Genomic DNA, 27072 nt, shown 5'->3' with positions numbered 1-27072 from the left:
ACCGGCCGCCACTGGTTGTCATATCGGTGAATTTCCTTACGAACAGCAGTATTCGATAAAGTCAATGTACTCAGTATTCTCACGCCAGTACACACACTGCTTCCTTGTGTTGCTTGTGAAAATCTACTGGCAGTGTGAAATACTACTCGAGTATCGCCACTGGAATTTATTTTGAAATGCAACTTTCGTGACTTCTCTAGAGTACATTAATTTAGTTGTATGTGGAAGGCGTTTGATGGCCGATTGGCCGGCTAACTGCAGTGAAGTGTTATCTTTGCGTCGTCAATGTTGTCGTCTGCTGACACTGCTGTGAGTGTTGTTTGTTTCTGTCGGTTGGGTACACGCGGTAAACAGACAGACTTTTTGTGAGTTAGAAAAATGTCGGCTAAGCTAAATGTTCATTTGCAAGAAGTTCCAAGGACCTTCCCCACTTTTCAAAGGCCTGAGGTATTAGGTTACTACAGTCTCAACACAGAGCGTCAGTTTTGTGATGACTTATCAGAATTAAAGTATCTTGTTCCCCACCACAGACGGAAACGAAAACACAACCTTAATTACAAGATTGAAGATATTGTTAAGAAAGATGAAGATGTCAATGAGAGACTGGACACGATATTGCAGTGGATTCTCCGCAATGCTCATAATTTGAAAGATGACAGCGGAACTAGGTTTGTGACGTGTGTTCTTTGCAGTGTATTTTATTCGAACAGCATTAAAATAATACCGAGCATTTTAATGTTTTATTGAGCTTATATTATGCTTCATTTGACGGCACTGGAAAATACTTCTGTTTGTTGCTCCATCCAGTACACGTGTTTTTTTAGTAGGTGTTAGTGTGTTTCTAAAGTGAAAGTTTTTAAACGTTGAATCCACTCGTCATTATCCGTCGCACAGATAAAACTAGAAATCTGTAGCGGTTGGTGTTGCCCAGAAAGCAAATCTGTATTGCTTGCAGCATTTTGTAGGGCATCTAATATGGATAGAATAATAATAATAATAATAATAGCAAATCAACCGAAACAAATGGAATATTTTGCAGTGTGTGCATGAATGAAGCAACCGTCGTTACTCTGTAATAAAAACTGACCACTGACTACTCATTTGGCACAGTAAACAGAAATGAAACAGCAGATAGAATAAATGTTTTCTAGCAAACTATATTCACACTTACGAACTGACGTTTTTATTCGACAACCATCTCTGTGCATACCGATTGTGATGGCTGATAATTCCTGAATTATAGTCATTGTCTTAAAATGACTCAATACTAGCATTTGGGGAACACTAATACCAGATTTTATGGTTGACCCAAAACTTTGTGATATTTTATTAGAATATGGGTAACTGGGAAACCAAGTAATGATAATAGCAGTAAGTTTGTGGCACTGCATATAATGAATAAATTGCATAAAATATTTCAAACAAAAAGGAAATTGAATGTTGAAGTATGTTTTGAGAAACAAATGGGAATAATTGTTGATCTGATTCACAATAATAATTGGTGAGATGATCCTTGACTAAGTAAATAAGAAAGTCTGTAAAATTTACAGGACTTTAGTAAACAAGTGACAGACAGACAAGGCTCAAAAAAGAAATATTGGACTTTTTGTTGTAAAGCTTCTCATGAAATTTAGTAGCTCCTTGTATAAAATACGTGGGTCATTGCTAATACATAATATTGTGATTTTGACACATGTATTGCAAACACGTAGTGCACAGTTGCAGCTTATAAAACCACCGATTATAATAAAATTGAATGGATCTTGACAAATATTCTGTTGTCAACAAAGTATTAAACATCAGGCATTGAAAGGCTTGTTATTTAGTACACTATTTCCTCTGAGTGTTATAGAGCCCTTTAAGCATTGTATTTATTGATACTACATAATAATTATTAACAAATTAAATTACTGTACCCAAGAGATAAAGAGATATAATTTTAACTTGAAATCATAATTGTAGTATCAAAATGCAGCTTCATTTGTGGAAAGAAGGGCAGCAGTCATGTGCTTTTATCTTAAAGGTGGTTTAAGCAGTAGTTAAAGGTGTATATTCATTTAATACTGCCTAAAACAGCCCTGGGCTGAACTAAAACTGCCATCCTTCTTTCACAAATGAGATATTGTTTAGACACTACAAATATGTTAGGCTGAAACTGTGACAATAGGAAAATATATACTCTCTTTCAGAGAATGTGTGTAGGACCTTGTTTGGTAATGTGCACCACTCTGTTCCCCATTTGTGTGTGAAGGAGAATCTAGTCACTGACATTTTTCATTGTAGCTTATTTATTTTATGAGATTGGTCTAATCCATAGCTTCTCCATTCTTCCTCACTCATCATACTGTTAATAGTCACCTATGCACTGCAGCATATAAGGGTTGTATGCATGCTCTGAATCTGTCAGTTTCCTCTGTCATTCTAATCACATTTCATGTCATTTATCATGTCAGTGATACCACCAAAGCGCTCAACATTTCTGTGAAAAAATCTTGCTGCTCTTGCTTATACTGACTCACAATCTGAAACTGGGTGTTGTCAATATGTGTCCCACACAGAATGACAATGCTGCAAATAAGGCCTAATCAAGGAGCACTATGCCTTCTTTTTTTTTATTAATGGTTTAAAAGCCTCACTTCTTAATAAAGGGTTGTGTGTGTACTATGGAATACTTCTTTTAAGTGAAAATTCTAATTTAGTTTACTATTAAACGTTACTCTAGATACTTAAGGTTAGTTGACTCATTAAACATCTTCACCACTACATTATACTCAGGTGTTGCCCCGGACCTGCTGGAACAGAATTGTCAGTGCATTCCCCTGCTGTAGCAAGATCTTCCTGGAGAGTTTCACAATCTCTTAATTACCTTGTTTTGTGATACACCATCAGATCATCTGCAAACTGGCAAATGTTAGAGTTGATATCAGTTCCAGTGTCTTTTATACATGGTATAAACAGTAATAGCTCCAGCAGTCTTCCTTAAAGCACAACTGAAAATAATACAGCTTTCTCTATCCTTATATTCTGAGTTCTGCACTGTAGGCATGCCTTTATCTAAATCATAATCCTGTTATTAATTCCTGGAGCCTATAATATCCACATTAAGAGGCTTGGTGGTCTCTGTTGAATGTGTTTAACAGTGAAGTCTTAAATTTTTTGTGACCATTGAGTGTAAAGTCCCATAGTTCCTCCATCATTTATTCTGAGAAATGTGGTACTTTACATCACTAGATCAGTTGTGAACAATTAAAATTTCTGGTTCGTTATTAGTGACAGGTATTCAGCATTGTAGCTCAGTGGACTTAATTCGTGAGTTGGAAGATACATGATTCTTGCCCCCATAAATAAGGGGTGATCAAAAGGCTTCCATTTGAGGGTCTTGCTGCAGAGTATATGCAATGTAGCATGACTCTGATGCTGGTGTATAAACTTTGACATGTAACAAAGGATTAGGGAGGCATTTGTTTCTTTATGAGGTGCTTGCAGCAAATATGGAAATGTGAAGTGTGTTGACATTATTACCAGATGCGTCCAAACAGGGCCAACATGCTGTTGTTCTTTTCATGGCTGCTAAAGGACAAACACTGGTAGACATTCATTGGATAATGAAAGCGTATGGGGGCAGCATGTCTGTCGAAAACTTCCGTTGTGGAATGGTGTGCCAAGTTCTGTGCTGGTCATGATTTGACTCAAGATGCTAGACAATGTGGGAGGCCAGCCTCATCTATATGCATAGTTCAAGTGGGAGACACTCAAGCATCCATCCTATAGTCCTGATCTCTCCCTATGTGATTATCATGCTCTTCGTCCCTTAAAAAAGGCCTTGAAGAATTAGTGTTTCCTGCCAGATGCGGATGTGCAGCTGGCAGTTACAGGCTTCTTCATGCAGCAGGACATTATGTTTTACCAAATAGCTATCTGCAGCTTGGTGCAGCAGTGGGATGACTCTCTCAGTGCTCATAGTGATTTTGCCTAAGTGGCATACCAATTCTGGACTGTATGGTCTTTGAACAGAAACTTTTGGTTTCCCGTAGTAATATTTGATAATTCCACTGTTAGGATTGTGCTACATGTAGGTTCTTTCTGGTTTTGATATTTTCGTGCTATTTGTTTCTCACACCACCACAAAAGATATTTTTTATATTTGTATTTGACATATATATGTCACTTTAAATGCAGAATATACTTGTTTATCATACTTCACCATGGTTTTTCTGGGTTAGGTCCTATGTAAAATCACCAAGCAGATCTACAGCTTCTAATGTATTCAGTTACTCACAGACAGATCTGATGCAGAAAAGACAGCAAAAGGAACCTCAAAATCTTAAATCTCACTTTCAAATTGATGGCATAGAAATAAGTATCTTCCTGGTCTTGTAAAGCACGTAAATTAGTTGCAAATAATTAAAGTAAATCTAGAAACTCACCAAATGGTGGAGATATTGAATCATAGACAGGCATGTAAAAAAAAAAAAAAAAAATTGTTGCATTTAATAATCACATTAAGTCAATCCTTTAAAATTACAATTCCAGAAAATTGTTAATTGATACAGATTTTTTCTCTGTGTAATGAGTTTTTCATTTAGAATTATGTGTATGGTTTTATGAATGCATAATGATTCATCCAATCGTGCATAAGATAGCAAAGTTTTATTTTGTTTTGTGCACCTGTCGACATCTCAATGCTTCCAACTAGTGAGTCATTTCCTTTACTCCTAAAGTATTTACATTGTGCTAAAAGTCTCCATACTATAATTTATTAATATTTTTCAAAGCAGAATAAGTATTTATAATCGTGAATATTCAAAACACTGAATTATCACAGATGGATCATGCCCAACATGCGTACTAGTCAGCCTCCATTTTATTGCACCTGGGAGTAAGAGTGATTGTTGGTCCGTGCATAATATGGGTTGATGGTATATGCTCAGCTGACCTGAAAGCTCCACCACCTATCACAACTCATGGGCTTTATTGTGTATGCACATCTCAAACATCGTCTGTGGAGAGAATTCTGTTTGTACTTCAGTTGTGTGGACATCCATCCACAGACATTGTATTTGAGTTCTGTTTTCCATATCACTAATAAACAGTTGTTATTATAACATGTCTTTCATCTCTCCTCAGTATGAGGGTGCTTCAGTGGTGATGAGCTAAAAGGTCGTGTGTGGTTTTTCATTGATTTTCTCTAGTCAGCCATACTTGGCAATGAGGCTGTTTCTCATATGTGTTAAAAGTGCTTTTATGTGTGTCTCCTCTCATCTGCCATACACTCCATGGTTTCATTTTTCTGTTTTCTTCAAGCCTTATTTATTGTTTTTTGCTGTGTATTGGTTTGCCTTGTTAGAGCATGTTTCATTTTCAAGTTGTTTTGTATGGTTTCAAGTGAGTGTATTTTTGCTTGTGTGCTGGTTTGTTTTGAGGGGGCAGTGTTTTATGGTTCTTGAATTATCAGACTCTGAGGGCAATGGTGTTCATCACATTTCACGATTATTACTATGGGGCAAGTTTATCAGTCTAGGCAAACTGGTGAAACAGGGTTGTTGGTCATTGTCTTCTTGTGTAGTGTAGTTCAGCCAGTTTGTTCATGTGTTGTACAAGTGCGAATTCTCTCATTTGATTCTATTGGTCTGAAAGGTTTGAGTGTCATTTTGTCTTATCGTATCTGCCCCATCATCGGAGCTGCCTTTGTCTCAACTGTGCAGTTACAGGAGCAGTAAATTCAGAAACTACTGAATGGTGTAATTCCTCACTGTGGTTTTGTCTACTACTGCCACATCTTGGCACACCATTTCTGTATCTGTGCCAACTTTTTGGGTGTTTGATGGTCAGAAAGATGATTTGCCTTTGGCATTCAAGGTACACAATGAAGTGTTCACTTTATTGCCAGCGTATGTGCAAAAATTTCTTGTTTGTGTTCTCAGTTTTTTCAGGCACTCATACAGAGGACGTAACTTCTTAGTGGGACAGTTAGATTTGCATTTTTGTTGTGACAGCTGCCTCCAGCCAAGCAGCGCATGTGCCATGTTTTTGGTAATGTTGGACAGTCTTCCCCATAGTGTTCAATGAGCTCGATCGTGAGTGGTGTCTGGACTGGTGACCTAAAACTTTGTGTGTGGCAAGCTTGGCCATCTTAGTCAGGTCATTTGCAGTGTTGCTATGTGGTGTGGCCCTCAGTTTTTGCTCACAGAGATTTTTTGCTGATGATGCCATCAGGCATCTACTATCTCATCACTGTTGCTGTCAGTGCTGACTGTGCCACGACTGGCCCTCCCAGCAGCACCGGCCCTGTTTTGGCCGCCCTCCTTTTGGTGTCACTCCTGTTGACACCTACCCTGTCACGGCTTGCTCTCCAGTCATCAGCTAGCCTGTAAGCAACATCAGTTCCAGTCATCAGTCCACGCATCACCAGCCTTGTCTCAGTCAGCCTCCTGTCTTCGCCCAACGTGTCAGCGACAGCATACATTCGTTCATTATTCCCGTTGTTGCTGCCCATGCTGTTGACACCGCCACTGTCAGTCCTGCAACTGCCAGCCTCTGGCCCTGTCACGGTCGGACCTTCTGTCGTGGTCAAGCCTGTCAGCCACTGCATCAGTCCTTTTATCTTATCAGTGCATTGCTGGTCCTCTTGTCGTCATCCGTCCTGTCGATAATACGGTGACCATTTTAGTCAGTCCTGTTGCCACTGGCCCTTTTGTGGTCAGTTCTTATCATTATCAACAGTGTCGACCCAACTGCCGGTCTTGTTGTCACTGACCCTGGTATCACCACTCCTCTTGCCGTCACTAGCTGTCTTGTCAGTGTTGTTGTCACCAGAACTGCCGCAGCTGACCCTCTCGCCATTGCAGGCATCTCTGCAGCTGGCCCCATCGTCCCCTTTTGTGGCACCGTGGCCATCCCAGTGGCTGCTCCTGTTGTTGCTGCCAGCTGAACTGCCAGTTCATCATTCTTGCTGACATTGCCGATCCTGTCATGTTCTTCTGGGTCTTGATTTGTGCCTTCCTGGAAATTTTGCTGCAAGCTCCACCTAGGCCTGGTTAGCCAAGCTGTCACATACAGAAGCCAGTTACCATTCCCCTATGAGGACACGATGTGGTTGCTGTATTGGGAACCATTTATTAAGTTCTTTAGTAGCTTGATTCAGTATATTCAGATATCTTGTGTTGAGTTTTTGGAAGTTATTATGCAGTGTTTGTCATTTTTCTATTCTTGTTTATCAGAGGTTGTGGCTCCTACACCACTTGCTCAGCAGTCTTCTTCATTGTATGTTGCATTTCATTTTCATACGCAAGATTTTCTTTCTGTACAGCACTTATGGAATGCAAGAGTGTGTTACTGTAATTAGTTACGTACCAGTTGTTCGAGCAGTCAGCACTAGCAGCTGTGTTGTGCCGCCTTCTTAGGTGCAATGCTTCTATGGGATAGTTGCACCATCTCTTTTTAAGGGAGGAGGGATGTGGTGTATGCAGGGCTGCCCCTGCACATATTGGCCACCACACCAGTGTGTGTGCGCTTCTTGGGCTACGTATGATCCCTGCCTAACCACAGAGGCTGTTTGTAAATAGAGCCATGGTTCTGTGTACAGTCAAACCACCAGCAGACACCATAGCAACTGGGAATACAAACCTCACCGATAGGCATCGTGTCGATTGCGACAAAAAGTGCTGTAAGCAGGGCAGTGCTTTCCTATGCTACGCACATGTGTTCTCAATGCTATGTGGGTATCCTTCAAGAGATTATTTTTGCCAGTGTCACACTATGCAGGACAATTATGTCCCAGGGCTTCATGCTGGCCATTCAGCTGCTCCCCTTAAGCCCTCACCATGAGTATCTGTCATTGATACTATGCGGGACCACCATCTACTGCTTCCAGGTATCACACCACACTGCACGCATCCCACCGCGAGTTGTTATCATCTGAGGGACTGTGTCCAACATCTGCCAAAACCCAACATCCTAGAAGCACTGTCATTCCTTGGCATCTATTGTCATCTGAGCCATCATCTCCAATAACTGTCGATGCCTGACATCTCAGAAGCTACCATCATCTCAAGGACATACTCTGGTACCAGGTCGGATCCTAACAATGACCGTCCTTGGCTCTTCGTGCCACAACACTTATCGTGACTTAAGGGCTTCATCATGAAGGCACATTTCAGGCAACATTTAGGAGAGACAGTTCAGTTTGTACTTCAATTGTGTGGACATTGTATTTGAGTTCTGTTCTCTATATCACTAATAAACAGTTGTTGTTACAATGTATGTTTCATCACTCTTCGGTATGAGGACACTTCAAAAACTTCTCCCATTTATCATTCACATCATTTCCACTTAATATTAGTTCCCATATTACTTTCTCTAACCATCTTAATTCAATCATAATTATAGCCATGCAAAATAAAATGGACTGATTTATGATACATACACAGATAACAGAACACTGTATTAAGTAGTTTTCAATCCCTGGCTCTTCTTGTGGCAGAAAGTACACACAGTCACACATGCAACCACACAGACACCCACCAAATGCACACTATTATGGACATGGTGACACTGATTATATTAGAGAGCAGTTGCCTGGGCTGATGGAAGGGGTAGGGAAGGAGGCATGTGGCAAGGAGGGGGTAGTGGGATAGTGCAAGCCTGGAGTGGAAAAGCAGATAACTTGGCAAGTGCACAGAAGGACAAGAGTAATTCTCATGGGGTGGAGCATATAAGAGCTATAGAGAGAAGGGAAGAGAAGAAGGTGGAGATGGAAGGGAGACATGGAGGGGGGAGAGAAAGGGAGAGGGGTGGAAAGGGGGAATAGATAGATAGATAGAGGGGGGAGAGAGAAAATGGCTACTTGAGGAGGAGGGGGGAAGAAGGAGTGGTGGGAGAAGGCAACACATGATCTGGATGGGGAAGGAGCAGTGTGGACAATGGCAGAAGAGGAAAAAAAAAAAGTTCAGGCAGTGGGAAACAGGTTAGCGAAAGTGTAGGCTAGGGGGATTGCATGAATTCAGAATACGCTGAAGAGACAATTACCACTCGTATAGTTCAGAGAAACTTGCACTGGAAGACAGCATCCAAATAACCCACTCAGTGAAGCAGCTGTTGAAGGCATTTTTGTTCTGGTGCACAGCATTTTTGGCAACTGGATGGCCAAGTTTCCAGTTTGTGACAGTTTGGCGGTAGCCATTTGTGTAAGTAGATAGTTGGTTACCTGTCATGCCCACACAGAATGCTGCACTGTGACTGCAGCATAGCTGATGTATAAAATGGTTACACTTTCACTCATGGCCGTGCCTTTTATAGGGTAGGAAATTACGGTGACTGGGCTGCTGTAGCAGGTTGGTGGGTGTATGTGACAGGTCTTGCACCTGGGTCTTCCGCAAGGAAATGACCCATGGGGTGCAAGAGTGGGAGCAGAATTGGAATAGGGATTGACAAGGATATTCTGTAGGTAGAACACTATTTTGGGTGATGCGGATAGGATCCCTCACCTCATGGTACGGTGAGAGGTAGTTGAAGCAGTGGTGAAGGATGTGGTTGAGATATTCCAGGCCAGGGTGATACTGGACGATCAGAGTAGTACTGTTCAGCAGCTGATTAATAGTTTTATTGGTACCAGAAGAGGAGATGGTGTGGGGGATCTGTTTATGCATGAGCTGGTTAGGAGATCATCTATCAATAAATGCTCTGGTGAGTTTATTGGCATATTTCAATAAGTCTAGGCTTGCACTGCAGGTGCAGGGTCCATGGATGACAAGCCTGTAAGAAAGAGACTTTTTGACATGTTGTTGTTGTTGTTGTTGTGGTCTTCAGTCCTGAGACTGGTTTGATGCAGCTCTCCATGCTACTCTATCCTGTGCAAGGTTCTTCATCTCCCAGTACCTACTGCAACCTACATCCTTCTGAATCTGCTTAGTGTATTCATCTCTTGGTCTCCCTCTACGATTTTTACCCTCCACGCTGCCCTCCAATACTAAATTGGTGATCCCTTGATGCCTCAGAACATGTCCTACCAACCGATCCCTTCTTCTGGTCAAGTTGTGCCACAAACTTCTCTTCTCCCCAATCCTATTCAATACTTCCTCATTAGTTATGTGATCTACCCATCTAATCTTCAGCATTCTTCTGTAGCACCACATTTCGAAAGCTTCTATTCTCTTCTTGTCCAAACTATTTATCGTCCATGTTTCACGTCCATACATGGCTACACTCCATACAAATACTTTCAGGAAACACTTCCTGACACTTAAATCTATATTCGATGTTAACAAATTTCTCTTCTTCAGAAACGCTTTCCTTGCCATTGGCAGTCTACATTTTATATCGTCTCTACTTCGACCATCATCAGTTATTTTGCTCCCCAAATAGCAAAACTCCTTTACTACTTTAAGTGTCTCATTTCCTAATCTAATTCCCTCAGCATCACCCGACTTAATTCTACTACATTCCATTATCCTCGTTTTGCTTTTGTTGATGTTCATCTTATATACTCCTCTCAAGACACTGTCCATTCCATTCAACTGCTCTTCCAAGTCCTTTGCTGTCTCAGACAGAATTACAATGTCATCGGCGAACCTCAAAGTTTTTATTTCTTCTCCATGGATTTTAATACCTACTCCGAATTTTCTTTTGTTTCCTTTACTGCTTGCTCAATATACAGATTGAATAACATCGGGGAGCAGCTACAACCCTGTCTTACTCCCTTCCCAACCACTGCTTCCCTTCCAAGTCCCTCGGCTCTTATAACTGCTATCTGGTTTCTGTACAAATTGTAAATAGCCTTTCGCTCCCTGTATTTTAGCCCTGCCACCTTTAGAATTTGAAAGAGAGTATTCCAGTCAACATTGTCAAAAGCTTTCTCTAAGTCTACAAATACTAGAAACGTAGGTTTGCCTTTCCTTAATCTTTCTTCTAAGATAAGTCGTAAGGTCAGTATTGCCTCACGTGTTCCAGTATTTCTACGTAATCCAAACTGATCTTTCCCGAGGTCGGCTTCTACTAATTTTTCCATTCGTCTGTAAAGAATTCGTGTTAGTATTTTGCAGCTGTGGCTTATTAAACTGATTGTTCGGTAATTTTCACATCTGTCAACACCTGCTTTCTTTGGGATTGGAATTATTATATTCTTCTTGAAGTCTAAGGGTATTTCACCTGTTTCATACATCTTGCTCACCAGATGGTAGAGTTTTGTCAGGACTGGCTCTCCCAAGGCCGTCAGTAGTTCCAATGGAATGTTGTCTACTCCGGGGGCCTTGTTTCGACTCAGGTCTTTCAGTGCTCTGTCAAACTCTTCACGCAGTATCGTATCTCCCATTTCATGTTCATCTACATCCTCTTCCATTTCCATAATATTGTCCTCAAGTACATCGCCCTTGTATAGACCCTCTATATACTCCTTCCACCTTTCTGCTTTCCCTTCTTTGCTTAAAACTGGGTTTCCATCTGAGCTCTTGATGTTCATACAAGTGGTTCTCTTCTCTCCAAAGGTTTCTTTAATTTTCCTGTAGGCAGTATCTATCTTTTGACATGAATGGGTGACAACTTTAACAGCTGTAATTTTGACGGTTGGTGTACTTCATATGAACAGTTGTATTTATGGGCCCATCTCAGAGGTGGAGATTGACTGCTAAGAAGATAGCTCATTGAGTTGAGAAGCACCAAATAAAGTGGATTTATGGAGGGAAGGGCAAAGGCTGTCTTTGCCATGAGTCTAGATCATTAAAATATCATCAGTGAGTCTGTACCAGACAAGGAATTTTAGATGTTGATTAGATAGGAAGGATTTTTCCATTTGGGCAATAAATAAGTTAGCATAGGATGGTGCTATGCAGTTACCCCTGGCAGTACCAAAAATTGAAATAATTGTGGATTAGTATGTGCTAGGCCAGGAGGATTAGCAAAGAGGTGGTGGGTCTGGTATCAGGACGACACTGGGAAAGGTAGCTAGCAAGGCTATGGGCGTAATTAATTTTCTTTGTATAGTCCCTGCATTGGTTTCTGTAGTAGGTACTCTGTAGTTAAATACACAGTTTTCTAAAGTTGTTATTTATACGTTTTCCTCTGTTATGTGTGTAAGAACATGACCAGTGCTTATCCTTGTGTCTGTAGTAATTATTGTAGGTACTGACTTTTTGTGGTTGTAGTTAGAACACTATAAAAAGTCACCATTATGTAACTAATTAATGCAATTATTTAATGAATCCATGTGTCCAATAGACAACACATCTTTTTTCTGTAATGATGTATTCTCCAGTAAGTCCTCTAGACAAGTAAAAAAATTTTTCAGTTCTGCTTTGAGATGACCTACACAGGGCTGCTATAGTCAGGTTGTTTTTCCCTTGCTAGAAATATATTTAAGAGTATTTTCTCAATCTCAAAAAACAAGGGCACATGTAAACTTGGAAAGCTGATCAAACAGATAGTGAAGCTAATGTGGCTATAGCGAGGATATTGTGGCGAGATCTTATTCGTCTGTAGTCAGTGACCTAGCCATTAAGATAGTGTGTATTACACCAATGGGAGGAAGGATGATTGGGAGTGTATGACAATGAGATGTGGTCATGAAATCCATCTTTCAGCAATTCCACTTGGATTAAGCAACCCAAACCTGAATTACAATAAGACATTACCCAATGACACACAGATTCCTTCTCTGGCTGGAGGATCACCAATATGGAGTAGCCACTGCACGCAAATATCAGTAACCCCCTGTTCAACAGTCTGCATCTTATATTCTGACAGAGGTCAGCTGCAGTGATACTATTTGAATCAGGATATATTACCATTAATGTATTTTGTGATAGATTTTAAACAAATACTTGTAATAAAAAATTATCTTCCTGTCTCTGAATGCAGCAGTGAGTACAGGGAGAAGGAGAAACAAAATGAGATTATCAGTACTTTTATCTCATAAATTTCAAGTGAATGTATTGTATCTTTAAACTATATTTCTCTTTGAATTATTACCGTAAGGTGAAAATAACCTAAGTGTTAAGTACCCCTAGTGCCAACCCTTTAGTACCACCACTGCCTTGATTGTTAGTGAAAATGTCACTTGTGATTCTTGCATAATTTTGTGTATCAGGGCAGGAAGATTTCTTGTAAATATAGACATGAATGAAAGCATTTCAAAGCTACTATTGGGAGAAAACGTAAGAAATTTGTAGTTGCTATAGGTGTTTAAACACTAAAAAATCCTAGGAACAACTTAATGGGTGTCAGAAGGTTTTAATAACAATTGTTTGATGTTTTATTATAGCAGTTATTAAATTATTTATAATATGTGTCAGAGTAAAGGAATTTTGCATGCATGGAAATCCTGGATAACTGTGGTTACTTTTCTTTGCCTCTATACAGGTTACGCACAGATTTTGTATGCTTCCGTGGTCTTCTTACTATGCTTATTTGTACACCTTATGAGACAAGAGATGACTGGATAATATGTGCAACAAAGTGGAAAGGTACAATTTATCTGTGTGCTTTTGAAACAGAAGATGCAAAAAGACAGCGTTTGCAGGCCTCTGAACATCAGAAGAAATGTATGGCTTGGGGCAGGAAATTTGAGCAACATATGGCAACAGGTGAAAATTCATTGACTACCTTGAGTTTATGAATATCCTTATGACTGCTACATTTTATTGTGCTGTGTAAAAGAGAGTGTTCATGTGCCTTAGTGTGTTCCAAATCATGAAGAAACATTGTACCATTAAACGTGCTTTAATCTTGCACTTACTTATGGAAAGACAGCAGAGACTGTAGAATGCAGTAGCTTTTCTTATTTTGTTCTCAAAGCAAGCAGTATTTACTGTTTTAATGTGTTATAGCACTTTAATTACTAGCTGCAGTTAGACCTCAAATAGGTTATTGCTGCCTGACATACCTGGTTCATAACAAATAACTTATTTTTAGAGACTAGTAGCTCTCATGATAAGGTGAGAACAGTGACTGATGTTACCCTGCAGTTGACTGCACACTGTAATTAAACACACAGAGAGATTGAAACTGTAAGCTACACTGGGATTCAGATCCTGATCAGTGCCTTTCATGGATCATGTTGTTACTGGCTTGAGCTGCCCAGGCATTAACAACAGCCATCCCCATATTTTCTGTCAGCCAGTAACTCTGCAAGCAACCATATGGTGTTTGATGGAGGTTCTCCTGTACCACTGCTAGTCATTTCCTTTAGTGTTCCACTTGCAAATAGAGAGAGAGAGAGAGAGAGAGACAGAGAGAGAGAGAGAGAGAGAGAGAGAGAGAGAGAGAGATGACTGTCTGTATGCCTCCGTATGAGCTCTAATCTCTCTAATATTAACTTCATGATCCTTACACAATATGTACGTTGGCAGCAGTAGAATCACTCTGCAGTCAGCCTCAAATGATGCCTGTTCTCTAAATTTTCTCAATAGTGCTCCTCAAAAAGAATGTTGCCTTCCGTCCACTGATTTCCACTTGAGTTCCTGAAGTGTTTTCATAGTACCTGCATGTTGTTTGAACCTACCGGTAACAAATCAGGCAGCCCACTTTTGAATTGCTTCAATGTCTTCCTTTATTCTGACCTGGGGTGGATCCTAAACACTTGAATAGTACTCAATAATGGCTCACACTAGTATCCTGTATCCTGTTTCCTTTGCAGATAAACCACACTTTCCTAAAATTCTCCCAATAAATCAAAGTTGACCATTTTCCATCCCTACTACAATCCTTACATGATTATTCCAAGTCATGTTGCTTTCCAATGTTATGCCTAGATATTTAATCAACATGACTGTGTCAGGAATCATGCTGCTGATGTTGTACTTGAATATTATCGGTTTATTTTTTATACTCATCTGCATTAACTTAGATTTTTCTACATGTAGAGCTAGCTGCCATTCATCACACCAACTAGAAACTTTATCTAAGTCATTTTGTATGCTGCTGCAGTCACTCAATGACTACACCTTCGCATACATCGTAGCATCATGGGCGAACAACCACAGACTGCTGCTTGCCCTGTCCACCAGATCGTTTATGTACGTAGAAAATAACAGCGATCTGTCACACTTCCCTGGGGCACTGCAGACAATATCCTTGTCTCTGATGAACACTCCTCTGAGAACAACTTACTGCTTTCCGAAAAAAAAAAAAAATACTGGGTTCTGTTACTTAAGAAGTATTTGTGCCATTCACATACCTGGGAACCTATTCTGTAAGTTTTTGTCTTGATTAACAATAGGCAGTGTGCCATCATGTAAAATCCTTTACAGAAATCTACAAATATGGGATTTGCCTGTTGCCCTTCACCTATGGTTTGCAGGATCTCATGTGAGAAAAGAGCAAGCTGAGTTTTGCATGAGTGACACTTTCTAACCCCATGCTGGCTGTGGACAGAAGCTTTTCCCTCTTAAGGAAATTTATTACATTCAAACTAGAATGTGTTCAAGGATTCTGCAACATACTGATGTTAACAATATTGGTCTGTAATTTTGTGGGTCTATTCTTTTAACCTTCTTCTATACAGGAGTCACCTGTGCTTTTATGGTCACTTGGGACTTTGCACTGGGTGAGAAATTTGCAGTAAATGCAAGCTAAGAAAGAGGCCAGTGCTGTGGAGTACTCTTTGTAAAAGTGAATTGAGATTCCATCAGAACCTGGCTACTTGTTTTCAACTATTTCAGTTGTTTCTCCACACCAGTGATGCTTATTACTATGTTCTCCATGCAAGAGTCTGTGTGATGGTCAAACAATGGTATGTTTGCATGTTTTGCCTGCATGAACGATTTCTTAAATGCAAAATTTAAAACTCTCCTACTTTCCAGACTGCATAGAAGACTACTACTACTACTACGACTACTACTGCTGCTGCTGCTGCTTGTTTTGTCGTTATATAACACTAAAAGTACATTCAAAACATAATTGGACCCGTGTTTAACTTTAAATGCTTTCTACATTATGACAAATTGCCCCAGTTCATAATTATTCACTGTTAGTGGCCATTCTGCATGGTAAAACACTACCAACAATCAGAAACTAAAGTTTATTAGTGATTTATGCAGAATATTTGATAGACAACCAGTGATAGGGCAAGATAGAACTCTTGTGACTGAATGGAGTCTAATGGATAGGCTATAAAATTATAAAAAGTTATATGATGCATTTAACTTTAGGAGGTAAAATAATAGTACTGCCAGTAAGACACATATAAAAGTGGAAAACTGTTTGTTACTTTTGGAACTATTAGTTCAATCCTCCTCCCCATGAACCTGGACCTTGCCGTTGGTGGGGAGGCTTGCGTGCCTCAACGATACAGATAGCCATACCATAGGTGCAACCACAATGGAGGGATATCTGTTGAGAGGCCATATAAGTGTGTGGTTCTTGAAGAGGGGCAGCAGCCTTTTCAGTAGCTGCAGGGGCAACAGTCTGGATGATTGACTGATCTGGCCTTGTAACACTAACTAAAACGGCCTTGCTGTGCTGGTACTGCGAATGGCTGAAAGCAAGGGGAAACTACAGCCGTAATTTTTCCCGAGAGCATGCAGCTTTCCTAGTCCCCCATACGGATCTCCGGGCGAGGACTACTCAAGAGGATGTCGTTGTCAGGAGAAATAAAACTGGCATTCTATGGATCGGAGTGTGGAATGTCAGATTCCTTAATTGGGCAGGTAGGTTTAGAAAATTTAAAAAGGGAAATGGATAGGTTAAAGTTAGATGTAGTGGGAATTAGTGAAGTTCGGTGGCAGGAGGAACAAGACTTTTGGTCAGGTGAATACAGGGTTATAAATACAAAATCAAATAAGGGTAATGCAGGAGTAGGTTTAATAATGAATAAAAAAATATAGGAGTGTGGGTAAGCTACTACAAACAGCATAGTGAATGCATTGTTGTGGCCAAGATAGACACGAAGCCCACGCCTTCTAAAGTAGTAAAAGTTTATATGCATACTAGCTCTGCAGATGACAAAGAAATCGATGAAATGTATGATGAGATAAAAGAAATTAGTCAGATAGTGAAGGGAGACGAAAATTTAATAGTCATGGGTGACTGGAATTCGATAGTAGGAAAAGGAAGAGAAGGAAACGTAGCAGGTGAATGTGGATTGGGGGTAAGAAATTAAAGAGGAAGCCACCTGGTAGAATTTCACACAGAGCATAACTTAATCATAGCTAACACTTGGTTCAAGAATCATGAAAGAAGGTTGTATACATGGAAGAAGCCTGGAGATACTAGAAGGTATCAGATAGATTATATAATGGTAAGACTCAGATTTAGGAACCAGGTTTTAAATTGTAAGACATTTCCAGGGCCAGATGTGGACTCTGACCACAATCTATTGGTTATGAACTGTAGAATAAAACTGAATAAACTGCAAAAAGATGGGAATTTAAGGAGATGGGACCTGGATAAACTGAAAGAACCAGAGGTTGTACAGAGTTTCAAGGAGAGCATAAGGGAAAAATTGACAGGAATGGGGGAAAGAAATATGGTAGAAGAAGAATGGGTAGCTTTGAGGGGTGAAGTAGTGAAAGCAGCAGAGGATCAAGTAAGTAAAGAGACGAGGGCTAGTAGAAATCCTTGGGTAACAGAAGAAATATTGAATTTAATTGATGAAAGGAGAAAATATAAAAATGCAGTAAATGAAGCAGGTAAAAATGAATACAAACGTCTCAAAAATGAGATCGACAGGAAGTGCAAAATGGCTAAGCGGGGATGGCTAGAGGACAAATGTAAGGATGTAGAGGCTTATCTCACTAGGGGTAAGATAGATACTGCCTACAGGAAAATTAAAGAGACCTTTGGAGAAAAGAGAACCACTTGTATGAATATCAAGAGCTCAAATGGAAACCCAGTTCTAAGCAAAGAAGGGAAAGCAGAAAGGTGGAAGGAGTATATAGACGGTCTATACAAGGGCAATGTACTTGAGGACAATATTATGGAAATGGAAGAGGATTTAGATGAAGATGAAATGGGAGATATGATACTGCGTGCAGAGTTTGACAAAGCACTGAAAGACCTAAGTCGAAGCAAGGCCCGGGGAGTAGACAACATTCCATTAGAGCTACTGACAGCCTGGGAAGAGCGAGTCCTGACAAAACTCTACCATCTGGTGAGCAAGATGTATGAGGCAGGCGAAATATCCTCAGACTTAAAGAAGAATATAATAATTCCAATCCCAAAGAAAGCAGGTGTTGACAGATGTGAAAATTACTGAACTATCAGTTTAATAAGTCACAGCTGCAAAATACTTATGTGAATTCTTTACAGATGAATGGAATAACTGGTAGAAGCTGACCTCGGGGAAGATCAGTTTGGATTCCGTAGAAATGTTGGAGCACGTGAGGCAATACTGACCCTACGACTTATATTAGAAAATGGATTAAGGAAAGGCGAACCTACATTTCTAGCATTTGTACACTTACAGAAAGCTTTTGACAATGTTGACTGGAATACTCTCTTTCAAATTCTGAAGGTGGCATGGGTAAAATACAGGGAGCTAAAGGCTATTTACAATTTGTACAGAAACCAGATGGCAGTTATAAGAGTCGAGAGACATGAAAGGGAAGCATTGGTTGGGAAGGGAGTGAGATAGGGTTGTAGCCTCTCCCTGGTGTTATTCAATCTGTATATTGAGCAAGCAGTAAAGGAAACAAAAGAAAAATTCAGAGTTTGAATTAAAATCCATGGAGAAGAAATAAAAACTTTGAGGTTTGTAATTCTGTCAGAGACAGCAAAGAGCAGTTGAATGGAATGGACAGTGTCTTGAAAGGAGGCTATAAGATGAACATCAACAAAAACAAAACGAGGATAATGGAATGTAGTTGAATTAAGTCTGGTGATGCTGAGGGAATTAGATTAGGAAATGAGACACTTAAAGTAGTAAAGGAGTTTGGTATTTGGGGAGCAAAATAACTGATGATGGTCGAAGTAGAGAGGATATAAAATGTAGACTGGCAATGGCAAGGAGAGCGTTTCTGAAGAAGAGAAATTTGTTAACATCGAATATAGATTTAAGCGTCAGGAAGTCGTTTCTGAAAGTATTTGTGTGGAGTGTGGCCATGTATGGAAGTGAAACGTGGATGATGAACAGTTTGGACAAGAAGAGAATAGAAGCTTTTGAAATGTGGTACTACAGAAGAATGCTGAAGATTAGATGGGTATGTCACGTAAATAATGAGGAGGTATTGAATAGAATTGGGGAGAAGAGGAGTTTGTGGCACAACTTGACTAGAAGAAGGGATCGGTTGGTAGGACATGTTCTGAGGCATGAAGGGATCACCAATTTAGTACTGGAGGGCAGTGTGGAGGGTAAAAATTGTAGAGGGAGACCAAGAGATGAATACACTAAGCAGATTCAGAAGCATGTAGGTTGCAGTAGGTACTGGGAGATGAAGAAGCTTGCACAGGATAGAGTAGCATGGAGAGCTGCATCAAACCAGTCTCAGTACTGAAGACCACAACAACAACAACAGTTCCATCCTCAGGCAGAGAGTAAGGATAGGTTTGGCAGTTTACTCAGAACAATGGGTGAGACTGACTCACCTGTTTTAGGCCAAAAGGAAACTAATGGAAAGAAGAAGCAAAGAATGAAGACTGGAAAAAAGGACATTACAAGACAAACAGAATTTAACTTGGCTGTAAGAGGATGGTTTGATAAGTCTGGTAAATTTCCACGATAGAATGGAACATTTCTCTTTTGCCTTCATGGTTGGTGAGCTTGATTATTCCAAGGATTGTATAAAGAATTTCAACAATGTACAGCATACAGTTCATTGTTGACAACTGTGTGAATTGGTCAGTATGAAGGCTGCCATTTAAAATGGAGAAAACTGAGTTTCATGCCGTTATCAAACATATTCGTTTGAAGGGTTGGACTGTCGCGCAAATCAAAACAGAATTGGATGAAATTCACATGGACTCTGCACTGTCAAGCACTGAAGACGAAGTGTGCTCCAGCCAACCAGTTGATGTCGCCACACAGGGAACCATTGACAAAATCCATGATATGGTAATGCAAGACTGTCAAATAAAAATTCTTGAGGTTGCCAAGACTGCAGGAATCTCAAATGAGCATAATATTCTGCACGGAAGAATATCCTGCATGAAGAAACTGGGTGGAAGGTGGGTACTGCGATTGCTCACAGTCAACCAAAAGAGCACCTGGCACAACTTCTCAGTACAATGCCTGGCACTGTTTAGTCACAGCCTGCAAGAGTTTTTATGCTGATTTATGAATGTTGAGTCAAAATGGCTATCAAAACAATGCACAAAGGCTGGTGAAGCTGCATCTAAGAAGCAAACACCATTTTGTGAGCTCGTAGGGTGATGGCCATTGTTTTTTGGGGTTCCTGAGAAATTTTCGTCATAGATTTCTTAGAAAAAGGCACAACTATGCTTCATTGTTGGATTGTTTGAAACTTGCATTGGCAGAAAAAAGACCAAAGCTGGTGCACAAAAGAGTGCTCTTCCACCAGGATAATGCACCATCCCGCACATCAGTGCTAACAATGGCGAAAGTGCATGAATTGGGCTTTGAATTGGTTCCTCATCCACCCTGTTCATCAAACTAAAGCTCAAGTGACTTCTTTCTATTTCCTGATTTGAAACTTTGGTTTGCTGGGGAGAAATTTTCATCAAATGAGGAAGTGATAGTTGCAGTCAACAACTTATTTTGCAAAGTTTGACACGACCTACTTTTCAAGTGGGATGAAAAAAACTGGAGGATTGCTGGACCAAATGTTTACCCCTCAAAGGACACTATGTCGAGAGGTTTTTCTTGCTTTTTTTTTTTTTTTTTTTTTTTTTTTTTTTTTTACCAGACTGATCAAACCACCATTGTAGATGCAAATCTTAAGTCATTCATTTATTTTATATACATACATGTTGTTCTTTGCTCCTCTATTGAGATTACTGAGTCAGAGTACAGCCTTATTATCCCAGGATCTTAAGTATTACGGTGATATCCACATAAGTTGTAGCTACAAAGTGCACCTCTTTTATTTAATGCCCTGTTCTCATATGTAATAAGTTTCTGTTAGTTGTTTAAGATAGCTGTCACTTAGATTTTTCCATAAATTGTGGATATATTTTTCAGCACGTCCTGGAGGCTGCCCAGATATAGAACAGCCCATTAATGAGAAAGCAGAGTTTTGTGTGGCTTTCCAGTCAAAACTGAAAAATCATAGTCTTCTGTACTGTGCAGAAATGGACTGTGTGAAAACAGATACTGAGATAAAAGACCTAAAAGAATTACAGAAGACTGAATTTGTGGAAATAAAGACAAGCAGGATCATCACACATCCAGGGCAATACAGAAGTCTTAAAAGGTGTGACAAGACTGCACCTCTTAGTAAATGACTTTGTCTGTCAACAGCTATTCTTTAAAAGCCAGCAACATACATCTTCTAATAATTAGTGTCACACAAGAATTATAATATATACATATGACAGTCAGTAATAAAGCATAGGTATGCTTTTTTTCCAGATTACAGTTTGTAAGTCATAGTTCCTTAGAGACTTGCCATTATTAAACGATTTATTTTCCTGCTAAGTACTCTCCATTGTAGTCAATTCAGATCTAGTGTTCTATAAATTCAGAAAAGTACGGTGTCTATTTTGTGGCAGCTGTCTACCTCTAAACTTGTATTTCTTGCAATTAAAATCTTTTTATATAACTGTATACAAAGTGTGTGTGTGTGTGTGTGTGTGTGTGTGTGTGTGTGTGTGTGTGTGTACACATGTGCATTTTTATATCTGTTACCCATTTAGTACTAAAAGTATTTACAACATTGAAATGTTGCATTAAAATTAATAAATTCCCAACGAATGTAAATTCCCCCCTGTAACTGAAATAGCCTCTTTGTATGGGATTAATTGTGAATACTTGCCCTTTCCCTGAACTCTCTCCTCATTTTTGGCCTAAATGAAAGGTGATTTATTCTGTAGATAAAAAATAAAAATCCTGATTTGGCTGATTAACATTGAGAGAGAAAGGGCATTGATTAGTCAGGGGGGAGAGGTTTTAAAGTTAATAAGAAAATTGACATGGACAATAACCATAAGAGTATGTAAGACACCCTTGTCTTACAGTGGTAACTGCCTCATGTAATTTATTTGGCTGTGAATATTAGTTCTTGGGCTGTACTGGGAGATTAAAACACACAAACAGAGCTATGATCCAAATAACACACACTTATTAACTTAAGACTTAAACGCCACAAATACTGACAAAATGTTATCTTAAGACAGGTGTGTCTTTCAATATTAATCAGTTTTCCTTTATTTAATAAATTTCCATGCTGCAACACAAATGTCAGCCTACACTTGAGCATGCCCCCCCCCTCCCCCCAAAAAAGGGTTGTCTGATGACAGCTCCTAATCTCTTACAATTCATAACAACTTAAACAGTGTAGCAAAGATTAATTGTAACCTAAATGAAATTTTGTGACTCATGGGACCACGCTACATGCCTCCAGTCAGCTGCTGTCTAGTTTTTGTGTTCTTAGGCCCATGGAAGACAAATAGCTTTACACTGCTGTCATGGGATAGTTCCTAATATCATGTGGGCCTCCTTTTGCCTGACTTAGTGCATCAACCCAACGTGGCATAGACTCAACAAGTCATTGGAAGTCCTCTGCAGAAATATTGAGGTGTGCTGCCTCTACAGCTTTAATTGAAAAAGTGTTGCCAGTTCAGGATTTTGTGCATGAACTGACCTCTTGATTATGTTTAATGGGATTCTTGTCGGGAGATCTGAGTCATCAGACATTCACACAAATTGTCCAGACTGCTCTCTACAGACTAACCAAGAGTAATTGTGGCCTGGTGACATGACACATTGTCATCCGTGAAAATTCCGTCATTGTTTGGGAACATGAAGTCCGTGAATGGCTGCAAATTGCCTCCCAGTAGCCGAACATAACCATTTCAGCCAGTGATCAGTTCAGTTGGACCAGAGGACCCAGTCCATTCCATTTAAACACAGCTCACACCATTGTGAAGCCACCACTAGCTTGAACAGTGCCTTGCTGACAACTTGGGTCCACGTCTTCCTGGGGTCTGTGTCACACTCGAACCTTACCATCTGCTCCTACAAAATAAGATCAGGACTCATCTGACCAGGCCACAGTTTCCCAGTCACCTAGGGTCCATCCGATATGGTCACAAGCCCAGGAGACGTGCTGCAGGCAATGTTGTGCTGTTATCAAAGGCTCTCACATTGATTGTGTGCTGCCATAGCCCATTAACACCAAATTTCACCACAAAGTCCTACGAATTACATTCATCATGTGTCCCACATTGATTTCCGCAATTATTTCATGCAGTGTTGTTTATGTGTGAGCACTGCCCACTCCATGCAAATGCTGCTGCTCTTAGTCATTAAGTGAAGGCTGTGAGCCACTGTGTTGTCCATTGTGAAAAGTAATGCCTAAAGTCTGGTATTCTTGGCACACTCTTGACGCTTTGGAGCTCAGAATGTTGAATTCTTTAATGATTTCCAAAATGGAATGCCCCATGTGCCTAGCTCCAGCTATTATTCTGTGTTCAAAGACTGTTAATTCCAGTTATGTGGCTGTAATCACGTCGGACACATTTCCACACGAATCACCTTAATACGAATGACAGCCCCTTTATACCTTGTGTATACCATACTCCCACTATTTGTATATTTGCGTATTGCTATCCCATGACTTTTGTCACCTCAGTGTATGTCACACTGTGCAAAATGGCACCCACCTCAAATGTTCGTTGCATGCAGCCTCCTTCACAGTGTTCACTCAGAAACTGGTTGAGGCAGACCTGCAATCACTGTCAGCAGTAATCCCTGTCATATTTAAAACCCACTGTCATTCACAAGGCATGATACTCATCTTTGTTTACAACCACAGTTCTTATGCCATGTTACATATCTGTGAGCGGTACAGCGTTTCTCATAGACAGATTGGTAGTCTGTGTTGATACAACAACAAATCAAGCATGTTTAATCACAGTATGGTTATGGGCATGTCCAAACATGATAGCTTGTCTGCCATTACGTCACATCTCCAAGTTGACACATCTTATTGCATTGATTCCGTGCAACTGACTGACACATACACACCACTGTCATGTATTATGTCAACAATGGTGAGTCAAATGACCACTTTGTACATCATCTACAGCAGTCCAAAGTGACCAGTTTGCTTTTCTGTGGAGATGACTAATATTTTGTCCTATGAGCTTAACTTGGTGCCGAAAATCATGGAAAACTGAACAAATAAATCTTTGACATAGATATTGTGTATTTGTGATTAAGATTGCTATTAGTTTATACGTACAGAATTTTTGCTTTGACATTGCCTCTTTCCACTCCTACATTACTTACATATGTTTTTATTTCATAAGCCATCTATCAGTAACATGTATTGTTACAGCAATTTCTTTGTGGGCTGTACAAACCTTCATTAATACGTTGAAAGTAGCGTAGTGGATACAAGTGTAAAGAAAAAGTTGAACACTACAAGTCAGAGCTTTACAAACAAAATTTGGATATGACTTTCCCCACCAGAATTTACACAAAAATCCAAGAAAACAGATGTAAAATATTTTGGAAGTTATTATTGCATCTGAAGCAAACAATGATAAAAATACAAATTGTATTATGTAATGGTACTTAATGACAAAACATATAAAATAGTGTCTGCCCAGAATTTTGCTAAATCATGGACATTCGTTGTCACTGCCATCAAGTCCTCCAATGTGCATTCAAAAGAGCATTTACTACAGTTTATGAAGTGGGCCATGATTTCATCTTTGCCACATTCGCAGAGCCTAGATGGGCTAGGAGAGCCCCACTTCAACATTCTCATTTTGGATCTGCAAACATCAGTACAAAGTCTGTTTAATGATTCCCAGGTAGACAGCGTTCTCATCCTCTGTAATCTTAACCTTGCAGTCTTAGGAGGTTCACTGATATTTTGAATTGTGTGAAAGAAACTACTACTAGGTCTCAGTCATTGGTGGGTAGGTCAATATCTGTACACAGTAGCAGTGCATATGAGGCAAGTTCATGGATGCAACTTCCCTTCTAACATCTGTTGGAGCTATTCCTGTCGAGCAGTTTGGATGCAGCTTCTCTTATAATGTCTGGTGGAGCTATTCCTGTCAAACAGTAAACTTTATAGAGACGAGGTACTGGCAGAAGTAAAGCTGTGAGTACCGGGCGTGAGTCGTGCTTCGGTAGCTCAGATGGTAGAGCACTTGCCCGCGAAAGGCAAAGGTCCCGAGTTCGAGTCTCGGTCGGGCACACAGTTTTAATCTGCCAGGAAGTTTCAGTAAACTTTATAACTCGGTGTTTGTCTCAAAACCCCAATATTTTTCATGCAGAGAAGTGTCAATTTGTTTAGCATAACTGGATCTGTGCCAAACAGGTCATGCATACTCTGTGGCAGGATAGCATAGATCCAAGGTGGTTGTGTACCCAGTTGATTCCAGTCAATTTGCAGAGTAATATTACCTCTAGCAGACACTTTCTGTTTGGTATTTATGCAGTGCTTTTTGTAAGTGAGGGTGTGATCCATTGTTACACATAAATACTTAGGTGTTGGTCACTGGTCTAACTGAATTTTCTCTCAAGTACTTGCAGTTTCCTTGAAGCCTGCTTGTTCTTTGGATGGAAGGGATATGCCTAAGTTTTAGATGGGTTAGGTTTCAGTTGGTTTTCTGTATAGTAGTCACTTAGTTCAGATAGAGTTTCTGACAGATTTTCTTTTCCCATCTCAAAGTGGGTTAGCTGAGTGGCAATAGCTTGATTATCCACATATATGAAACTTCTGGTACCATTCATTTGAAGATAACTGGGGGAAGAACACTGTTTTGTGGCAGGCCATTCTTTTATTTCCTCCATTGAATACTCTGACCTAGAAATTTGACAACTTGTAATTCTGAAGAAGGTTGCCAACACTTGAGTCGTCTTTTAATATGTTGTACAATTTACATAATATAAAATGATGAACTGATTCATCTGCAGCAGATAAGTCAATAAAATCACCATAAACAGTAGACCTTGAAGTCAGGTTTAACTGCAGCGTAATTTCCAGATTAACCCTCTTCATTTGCAACATACTTTACTAATTGATATGGTACACTTAAAACTGATATTTTTGGCATGTCTCATGAAATATTTGTGAGCACAGATGTGATTGTTGCTTTCAATTTATCTATGGTTTTCGGTTTATATCAATGTTCCTCTATCTGTCCACATGGGAAAAGGTCACAGGATGCTAAAGCAGGACTGTTAGTTTACAAACGTAGCCTATACAGATAGCCCTTGTTTTGTACTTGAGAAGTGGTTGTGATAAAACTTGAGATGGTCATTTTCAAAATGTAATTGAACTGTTATTAGCTACACACAATCTTGTAGCAGTGCCAAATATCTTTCACCTGTTACCACCATGTGGAAACTGACAGAACTAACAGTGGAATACATTATAATGCTCTGCAGTGGAAATGTCCCAAGGGAAATAATACAGTATATAACTACAATGAAGTAAGTCCATACATATCACACAAATACCTTGTGTTTTAAAAAAAATATTTTTCTGTTTATGATTTGATATGAATAATGTCATCAGCAATCAAACTTTTTAATAATGGGAGGATAAATAGTACTAACCTTCTCCTTGCAATTTAGTCTCACTTTGCAAACCATGAAATATTCTGCAGAACTTACAGAAATAATTTGATCATAAGATGATGCTTCCATTGCCAAATAAATTGTGGTGTCAAATTCCAGTGTACTTTCTAAAATAGTCTGCTCTAAATTTGTTACAGTTGCAGCCAGCGTTTGTGTGTGCACATCATATGAATTACTTCTTATTAGTGTAAGCGTTATGGACTGACATCAGCAAATCAAGATTTGGTGTGTCATGTGTTAGCTGTATTTGAGTTTACATCTAAAAAGCCTACTACTCTTCTAGAAACTCTGTGGCAAGTGCCTTCTCGGAGTTCCACAGAGAATCACCAAAGAAATAATTCAGATCTCCTCTTCCTCAGTGTTTGTTGGAAATTATGTCTGCAGCCAGATGCTGCATGACATTACTCTGGCATCTGTAGGAATGTTGA

At 39.7% G+C, this 27072-nt stretch overlaps 1 protein-coding gene across 2 annotated transcripts in view; it reads left to right on the top strand.

Annotated features, from left to right (window-relative positions):
• Nucleotides 1–247: 247 nt before the first annotated feature.
• Nucleotides 248–27072, top strand: part of LOC124613916 (decapping and exoribonuclease protein-like) — a 42554-nt gene continuing 15729 nt past the window's right edge. Inside the window, exons 1-4 of one of the 2 annotated variants that reach the window (XM_047142664.1) lie at nt 254–447; nt 531–668; nt 13351–13574; nt 21065–21296. In XM_047142664.1, coding sequence (XP_046998620.1) covers nt 395–447; nt 531–668; nt 13351–13574; nt 21065–21296 — 647 coding nt within the window. In that variant the 5' untranslated portion in view covers nt 254–394. Of the gene's footprint in view, nt 669–13350; nt 13575–21064; nt 21297–27072 lie in introns of both variants that reach the window. The other variant, XM_047142663.1, reaches the window with a different exon arrangement.

The sequence above is a fragment of the Schistocerca americana genome, chromosome 4 (genome assembly GCF_021461395.2).
Source record: "Schistocerca americana isolate TAMUIC-IGC-003095 chromosome 4, iqSchAmer2.1, whole genome shotgun sequence".
Taxonomy (NCBI): domain Eukaryota; kingdom Metazoa; phylum Arthropoda; class Insecta; order Orthoptera; family Acrididae; genus Schistocerca; species Schistocerca americana.
The sequence above is the reverse complement of the archived record's forward strand: the minus strand, read 5'-3'. Positions and strand labels throughout refer to the sequence as shown.